At 46.7% G+C, this 8,985-nt stretch overlaps 1 protein-coding gene across 1 annotated transcript; it reads left to right on the top strand.

Annotated features, from left to right (window-relative positions):
* Positions 1-5,340: 5,340 nt before the first annotated feature.
* Positions 5,341-8,625, top strand: LOC133368994 (metallothionein-1). The gene is made up of 3 exons (XM_061593758.1): positions 5,341-5,448; positions 6,204-6,269; positions 8,351-8,625. Exons 1-3 carry the CDS (start codon positions 5,418-5,420, stop codon positions 8,443-8,445), a joined length of 192 nt encoding a protein of 63 aa, XP_061449742.1. The 5' UTR covers positions 5,341-5,417; the 3' UTR covers positions 8,446-8,625.
* The last annotated feature ends 360 nt before the right edge of the window (positions 8,626-8,985 follow it).

Below are 8,985 nucleotides of genomic sequence, written 5' to 3'. Positions count from 1 at the left end.
ATCTCTCTGCTGCCCCTACTCAAGGGACTCTGTCTTTTAGAGGCTTCTCTGTGTTGGATAGAAAGCAACACAGGAAGCTGCCTTATACGGAGTCAGACCATTGGTCTACCTGGCTCAGTACTGTCTGCTCTGACCGGCAGCAGCTCTCCACGGTTTCAGGCAGGGTACATACCTAGCCTTATGTGAAGATAGTGGGGATTGAACCTGGGACCTTCTGCATGCAAGACAGGTCCTCTTGTCACTGAGCTATTTGCATTTCAAGCTCTTGGTATCCTCCTTGTGCCTGGTGCCACGTGTCCTTTTTCAGTGGGTGCTCTGACGTCACAGTTTATTGTGGACTTGGTGCTGCGTGCAAAGTTCGCACAGCATCTATCCACACAATGTCATCATCATTAAAATGCTGTCCCATATTTTTTGCCTCCATTTAATCCAGATCTAATATTTCCACAGAAAATCGGATAAGCTATATAGTTTACATCATCGAGTGCAAAAGACCAGGATGTCATATCCAATACGTAGGAAAGACCACAACTGACCTACGCACGCGCTTCAGGAACTACAAGTCAGCAATTTTGACAAAAAAAGTGGAGCAACCAGTTACAAAGCATTTTAACATCGAGGGTCACAGCCTGTTGGACTTTTCCATTACAGCGATGGAGATGCCAGCAGATCCAGCAGCACTGACCAAAAGGGAGAACTTTTGGATTTACTCTCTGGACACATTGGCACCACATGGCCTGAACCTGGAGGACAGTACCAGCATCACTTAGCTTCTGCAAATGAAGCCCCTCTGAGCATTCCATCCTCAAAGCTCTATAACTGCCACCTTGGTAACAGCATTTGTATGTTAGCAGCTGATGAAGGCGGAAGCTGAAACGTTTTGTTAATATAATAAAAACCTCTGTTTGGTGAATCACAATTATGTTCATATATATATATATATAAATCCAGATTAAATGGGGTGGGATGCCATTTTGATGGGGACAGCATCATATGGATGCTGCACAAAACTTGCATGCATGAGTATCACCAAGCCCACAATCAACTGCCACACGGAAGTGCTTCCTTGTCTAAACTCTCACGTTAATCTTTTACACGGTAATGATGGGGGTTTTTAAAGCAGATTTTCCAACGGCACAATTTCCCTATCAAACACACACACAAAGCGCAGTGAACACGAAGCGTGCTTTGCTGCTTGTGTACACTTTGTGTCAGCGGCGGCTTCTCCATAGGAGTCAGTAGATCTACAACACAGCAATGATTCATTTATGGATCTGCCTTAATTCAGGAATTAACAGGTGCAAAAGCAGGAATACTTTAAGGTATTTACAAGGATGCAATGAAATGGTACTTGCCTGAAGACAAAGGTGAAGAAGAGGAGGTTCTGGCCAAAAAGAAGGTATTTGGTATGGTTTAGGCAACTTGTTTTAAGTCTGGAAACTGAATGCAGTTTGTTGTTATGTGCCTTCAAGTTGATTACGACTTATGGCGACCCTATGAATCAGCGACCTCCAAGAGCATCTGTACATGCTGTCCCTAACATTGACTGTCATTTAAGTGTTAAATATAAATACATATGCCTAACACGTCTACCCCCTCAGCTGTTTTTTCCAGCTGCACATTGTCAGCTTTCCAACTGCACATTTTTTCCCAACTTCACATTTTGTGTCTAAGTGCACACGCTAAAAACAAACAAACCTGGGACAAAGCCCCACCCATAGGCCATTCTTTGCAATGTACCGCCTGCTATTGTTCCCAGAGCAGACTGGCAAAGCTTACACTATCTAATCTTCTTTTGTGGCACCAATCTACAAATTAGGAGCGTGTATTTTCAGTGTTCAGTGGGCGGAGGTGTTGTATGATTTTGTGAGGCGCCCTCCCAAGCAGTTAAGAAATTGGGAACTCAGCCATCATAGAGTCCTCCCACTTCCCTAACCTGGTGCCCTCCAGAAGTTTTGGGCTAACCCCAATATATTTTGGTACGCCTCTCCTGATCTGAACCAACTTAGATCTTCTTCTGGGGCCCTTCTCCAGGTCCCCAGGTTTGGAGGGTAATGACAAGGGAGAGGGCCTTTTCAGTTGTGGCTCTCCATCTGTGGAATACGCTCTGCAGTGAGGCCTGCCTGGTGCCTTCGCTGATATCTTTTCAGCGCCAGATAAAGGCTTACCTTTCCCCCCCAATCATTTAATAGACTGAGTGTGCTAGCGCAGTCCTTGAGTGGAGGGCTTGGAGGTGTTTCCAGATGTGCTGTGGATATGTCTGCAATTTTAAAAATACCATTCATGACATTTTCTGTTCCACGTCCCCCACCCCAGGCAATGCCGTTGGTTGTTCTGCCAATATAGCAGTGGCTTTTCTCAAGTCTCAGTGTAAATGTAGCGTATATATCTATTTATTTGTTACCTTTCTTCCGAGGAGCTCAAGGTGGCCTGTGTGATTCTCTTCCTCCCTGTTTTATCCTCACAACAACCCTGTGAGGTAGGTTAGGCTGAGACACTCTGACTGGCCCAAGGTCCCCAGTGAGTTGCATGGCCGAGCAGGGATTTGAACCCTGGTGTCCCAGGTCCTAGTCCGACACTCTAAGCACTACACCAGTAGTTCCCAAACGTTTTCCCCTAAGGACTACATGAAAATCGCTGATGTTCTTGGTGGACCACTTAATGATTTTCCCCTGTTGTTGTAGCAACTGTAATGCACTGTGCTAGATGCTGTATAATTTTCCATTCTCTGTTTCTTGCTTCAAAAACACAACGTAAGATATAAGAGAAGCAATAAAAATAGAATTAAAAATCAATATGAGTATTTAATGTGGGCAGGCTGTACCACCTTGATGATGCTTGCTGACCACTGGTGGAACCCCTTGTATTACAACACACTGTCTGGGCAAGCTGGGGCTGATGGGAGTTGTAGTCCAAAACATCTGGAGAGATGGGACCGGGTTGGAGAAGGCTGTGTGAGGAACAGAGCTGGGAAGTGTTCTTTGCCCCCTGCCTCAGACCCAGCTAAGCTGTTTCAAGTCTGGCCCAGGCTAATGCAATTTTGAATAGAGTTTCTCCCCTTCTTTTTTGGGGGGGGGGGATGGGCACGAAGGACGAATGCCAAAGCGCACTCATTCTTCCAGCTTGCAAACAAGTTTCACATCTCTGTGCCACTCGGTGCTAAATTACAAGGTGTGTGAGTGCTCATGTTGTGCAATTTCAAGGGACTGCCAGTTAATGCAAAAGCATTACTGCAGCCTGCCAAGCTGAGCTGCCCAGAGCAAAAGGCATGTTCTTAAGCTAATTTGGGTTTTACAAGGTACAGGGGTCTGGAGGCAACAGCTTGGGCAATAGAAAGATATAACAGATTCTGGTTTGACCACTCATTTGCTCTGTGGCTTGGAAAAATTAGTTGTTTAATTTACAACTTCCAAACTAAGGTGAGCGGCTAAGGCTAGGCTTCCACTTCTGTACTTACTTCTCTCTCTCTGACCTAATTTTTCAAGCTTGCTGAGCATAAAGGATTTTTTTCAAATTAAAAAAATGACAAGTGCTAACAAGCCTAGGCATGACAGTTCTGCCTTGTTTCTCCTTGCCTTGAGGTGTCCATCTGTAAAATGGGTATAAGGCCAACTCAGTGGATTTGATAAAATTAATTAAAGAGAATATCATCATCATCATCATTATTTATTAAATTTATATCCCACCCTTCCTCCCAAAGGAGTCCAGGGCGGCAAACAAACAAACATCTAAAAAGAAATCTGGCAAATTCCACAACAAACCAGTTGCAAGCCAGTGTGGTGTAATGGTTAGGGTGTTGGGCTATGCCCTGGCAGACAGGGGTTTGAACCTCCACTCAGCCACAAAACTCTCAGGGTGATCTTTCCAGTCACTGTCTTTCAGCCTAACCTACCTCACAGGGTTGTTGAGGGTAAAATGAGGAGGAAAGAACTATATACACCAGCTCGAGCTCCTTGGAGTAAAGGTGGGATAGAAATAGAAGAAACAAAATAAAAATATAATAAATAATAAAACCTCCCCCCCCACACACAAATCAGGAGTATAAGGAAATTGAGGGAAAGTCCTGCAGAATGTGGAAAACAACTGGCATCATCAAACAACATCAAAGGCTTCCATGCCTGTTTATTGAACATTCCTTTAAATTTGTTTGCGGGCCACATTCACTTGTACATTTATTCCAGTCTTATTCCGTTTTAAAGAATCCTGGCTTCCCCAAAGGATCCTGGGAAGTGTAGTTTGTGAAGGGTGCTGAGAGCTGTTAGGAGATCCCTCTTCCCCTCAGGGTGCTACAATTCCCAGAGTTCCCTGGGAAAAGGGACTGACTGTTAAAACTGTTAAACCACTCTAGGAACAGTAGCTCTGTCAGGGGACTAGACTTGCAGCCTTTCCCAACCAGTGTGCCTCCAGATGTTGTTGGACCACAATTCCCATCTTTCCTGACCATTGGCAATGCTGGCTGAGGCTGATGGGAGTTGTGGTCCAACAACATCTGGAGGCACACTGGTTGGGAAAGGCTGGACTAGAGGGTCTCCTTAAGAGCTCTCAACGCCCTTCACAAACTACAGTTCCCAGGAGTGTTTGGGGAAGCCATGACGGTTTAAAGAGGAGTAAGAGTGGAATAACTGCCTGGTGTGAACGAGCCAAGGATGTTGCCTCAAGCAAATGTTAACCCCACATATTTCCCCATCACTTTCGTTATGCAAAAAGTCAGATGGGGGGGCGGCTTCGTTCACAAGTGAGCTCCAAAGCCACTTGAATTGCGCAGCTGCATCCCACCCGAACGCAGCGACCGCGTGCAAGCGCCCGATCCCGTCCTCCAACTTCCCCGCGAACTTCGTGTCAACGAGTCACGATGGCTGCGCAAGAAAGAGGCTTTCTGGAAGGGGCTGCCGCCGTGAATAGGCCGTCGGCAACAGTCGACTTCCCCTCCCCTCGTAAAAAAAGATAAATCTGGATTAAATGGGGAGGGCCGGTATTTTGCGCAGCACAACATCTCGCGCGGACAACGGGGCACCCAAGTCACTACAAGCGTCCATCGGAAAGCAAGCGAGCGAGCAAGCAAGCACCCCCCCCTTCCGTCCTTTCCTTCCCCCTCGGTTGCACACGGCCGCGAGAACGCGCAGCTGCCCTCCCTCCCTCCTGCCGGGGCGCAAAGCAAGGCTCGTCCCGACGGCCCAATGATCCGCCCGGATCGCTCAACAGCGCGAAGCGTGCGGCCGTGGAGCTGCTTTGGTTTGGGGAGGGGGCGGAGCCGCAGGGAGAGTGACGTGTGCACGAGACGGGGGGGCGGAGCAGGGCCGCTTTGCACGCGATCCCCGTGGGGAATAAATAGCGGGTTGGCCGCAGCTACGGAGCCAAACTGCTAATCGCGCCTCGAAGTCCGTTTCCGCTGCCCGCAGAGCTCACGCCAAGGAGGAATGGATTCCCAGGACTGTCCCTGCGTTAGTGGTGAGGGAACGTGCCAGCCTTTCCCTTTCCTTCGCCTCTGGCATGGAAAGAGGCGCACCTGGATCACCTCCCCTGTTTCTCCTCATCTGCCTCAGTTTCCCTTCTTTCTTGCAAGGCACCGTGTCCCCACATTTACGTCCACGCCACGGGGAGCTCTGCTTTTGACTCGGGTCCTCTGTGTCCTTATCAACATGGGACCCTCTCCCCCCCCCCCTTTTCCAAACTCAAAGGCGCATCAAGTCTTTATCTTACGTTGCGAGGAGATTGGTCTCAGCTGCTCTCCTCTATGGGCAGGATGAATTTAGATCGGCTTTCATCAATCTGGTGCTCCCCAGATGGTTTGGACTATAATTCCCTATCGGCCGCTGGTGGGAGTTGTGGTCCAAAACCGCCTGGAGGGCGTCAGAGTGGAAAGGGCTGGTTCAGAGACAGCCCCAATGTGGAGAAGGTTTTCATCTTTGCCTCTGGTTGTTTTAGGATGTATCTATAGTCCATTCTCCAAACTATTTAAGCTTTCAAATTCCTTGAAGAAAGTTTGCGCTGTGTCTAATACCGTCCTGCCTCTTCCTCCTACAAGCTGCAGGTTAGGGGAAAGAGAAATTGATTTGCTTCCTAAATTCCTCTAGATTCCTGAGAGTTTATTTGCTGTGACAACAGAAATGTGCATAGGAGATGCTAAATTTGTAATGCTGGTGTCAAATTTATCTCCCATATGATTTTAATGGGATTCTCTCCCCCCCCCCTTCTTCTTGTAGGTGGTGCCTGCACCTGCGGCAACAACTGCCAGTGCAAAAACTGCAAATGCAAGTCGTGCAGAAAGAGTGAGTATGAAGGGTCGCTTTCCTATGTTCCTAGTATCCTGTTTCTGTGATCCTGAACATGTTGGGAGCAGCCTTTGTTTACAGTACAGGAGTGGTGACAACAGCTATCATCAGATGTGGCACATGGAACAGCTACTTAGCACAGAAGAAGGGTGGGATGAGGCTGGCCGTAACTTGCATGCTGTTTCAGAGAGTATAACCCTGTGTGTCTAATACATCTTAGCGAGTTGTTACTATGGGAGTGTAAAGCTCTAGCTGGAATTAGTTCAAGTTCTACCTGGAACTGCTACTGGATGTGTGGTAGCCACAGCACAGTTTGCAGGTTTTATTATTTATTGAGCAAGATTTATATACCACTTAATTAAAAAAAAAAAAATCTCTAAGTCAGCCTTTCCCAACCTTGGGTCCCCAGATGCTGTTGGACTACAGCTTCCATCAGCCTCAGACAGCATGGCCAATGATCAGGAATTATGGGAATTGTAGTCCAGCAACATCTGGGGACCCAAGGTTGGGAAAGGCTGCTCAAAGTGGTTTACATAATAAAATAGTTTAAAATGTTTTTTAAAAAATAGCAATAAAAACAGTAGTCATAATAAAAATTATCTAAATGTAGATGGCACCAACAGTTTTAAAAACAAATTTAAAAACTTCGTGTCTGGGTAGGCTTGCCTAAACAAAAAAGGGTTTTAGCAGGTGTCGAACAGTACAACGGAGGTGCCTGCCTAATATCACCAGGCAGGAAGTTCCAGAGATTAGGTGCTGCCATACTGTAAGACTGATTTCTTGCAAGTGCAAAACAAACATTTATTTATTAGTTGTAGTTACAGTCCACTCTTCACTGAGTGGCCCCAGGGCAGGGCACAAAAATGTCGCAGTTTTAAAAAGGTACAAAATATCATTAAAATCATACAATAAAACTTGGGAGCTGAGTTTCCACTAGAATAAAGAATTGGATGTAACTATACACTGACTCAGGGACTGCCTGTGAGGGATGCTAGGTTCAAAAAGGGGTACCTTAGCCAGCTTTTTGTCCATGTTATCTCTTCGCTGCCATTTCCAGGGATCCTTAGAGCTACCTTGTCTTTCAGTAATAGACTCTTATTTCAGCCATGAACCCCAAAAGTGGCCTTAAACAAGCCACTCTGGCCTCGGTCAGATGTCCTGCAGTATAGGAATAATAACGCCCTACCTACCTTACAAGAGCCAGTGTGGCATAGTGGTTAGAGTGTTGAACTACGACTTGGGAGACCAGGGTTCAAATCCCCACATAGCCATGAAGCTCACTGGGTGACTTCGGGCCAGTCACTGCCTCTCAGCCTCAGAGGGAAGCAATGGTAAACCCCCTCTGAATACCACTTACCATGAACACCCTATTCATAGGGTCGCCATAAGTTGGGATCGACTTGAAGGCAGTCCATTTCATTTTTCACCTACCTTACAGAGGGACTGCAAGAAGTTTATGTACGCTGAGTGCTTCACACTCTCTCCAGACTGCTCTGTAAAGGTCAAGGTGGCATTAGTAGCCCTGAGAGCAGGGGTAAAGAGAAAATGTGGGTACCAAGAGCTAGCTAGAATGCCCTCTGTGAATCTAGCATCCTTTGCACGCTTGTATTGCTTGTTTTTGCTTTGAGTCCACCTTTCTAAAAAAAATAAAGCAACCAATAAACAGATACTACTACAATTTATATTTCTCACGGAACCTAAAGCGGAGACGACCCGGCAGTGAGTGACTCCCTGTTGAAAAAGCATTGCCAACAGTTTGGAATGGAAAGGCTTTGCTGCCAAAACTAACGTGGGAATAGCAATAGCTGTCCCTGGTGGAGGCAGTGGGTGGAGGAGTGGATTCGGGACTGAGATAAAAATATATAACTCAATACTATCTAAAATGATCCGTCTCGCACCAACCCTGAGAGAGGGATCACTGCTGTTGCCGTCCTGTGTAGAGTTAACGGATGTGAGCCCAAGCTCTTGGAGTGAGTCCTTGCCCTAAGGCAGGACTTGAATCCAAGTCTACCAGATTCAACACGGTGGTCTTCTGCTGGGTCCTCTCCCTGATTGGTGTTTCTTCGTTCCCTCTCCAGGCTGCTGTTCCTGTTGTCCGGTGGGCTGCAGCAAGTGTGCCCAGGGCTGCATCTGCAAAGGGCCCCCTGCGAGCAAATGCAGCTGCTGCAAGTGAATCTTCTCAGGCTGTCTGAGCCCTGATCTGTATATTTGATTGCCAGCAAAAATGTAACCTTATTGTCCATTTATATATTTTCCTGTGCATTTTTTTGTAGCCTTTAGGTGTGAAAATAAGCTACCTGGAAAGTAACAAAAGTTATGCAGAAAGTAATAAAGCTGTTGTGTATGTAAGTAATATTTGAGAAGCTTGTTGGTGGTGTTTCTTCCTTTTCAGAGAGACCAGGGCTGTAGGCAGTGAGTCTCAAGGCTTTGATCGCCACTGTATGGTGGGTGCTAACCAGGAATCAGTTCCTGGATGTCTCTGCAAAAGGGCTAATTCAGGGGATTTTGGTGGTGGTGGTGTTGGAGCAGCAGCAGGGCCAGGAGGAGGTGAGGACTGGCCTGGGGCAGAATGTTTAGAAGAGGAGTTACCAAACTATGGTCTGTGGACCACCGGTGGTCCAAACATCATTCAGCTGGCCCGTTGCTTGGCTCCATCCACTTTTCATTTTGACCTCTAATTGCATTTGTGTTTCTGCTTTTATTTCCTAGATGT

This window comes from Rhineura floridana, chromosome 13 (genome assembly GCF_030035675.1).
Source record: "Rhineura floridana isolate rRhiFlo1 chromosome 13, rRhiFlo1.hap2, whole genome shotgun sequence".
NCBI classification, from domain to species: Eukaryota; Metazoa; Chordata; class Lepidosauria; order Squamata; family Rhineuridae; genus Rhineura; species Rhineura floridana.
The sequence above is the reverse complement of the archived record's forward strand: the minus strand, read 5'-3'. Positions and strand labels throughout refer to the sequence as shown.

Bases quoted from the DNA above. Each gene is read 5' to 3' on its own strand.
- LOC133368994 (XM_061593758.1), top strand. From the start codon at position 5,418: ATGGATTCCCAGGACTGTCCCTGCGTTAGTG. The intron at 5,449-6,203 runs GTGAGGGAACGT...TTCTTCTTGTAG, and splicing joins GGACTGTCCCTGCGTTAGTG to GTGGTGCCTGCACCTGCGGC. The intron at 6,270-8,350 runs GTGAGTATGAAG...TTCCCTCTCCAG, and splicing joins ATGCAAGTCGTGCAGAAAGA to GCTGCTGTTCCTGTTGTCCG.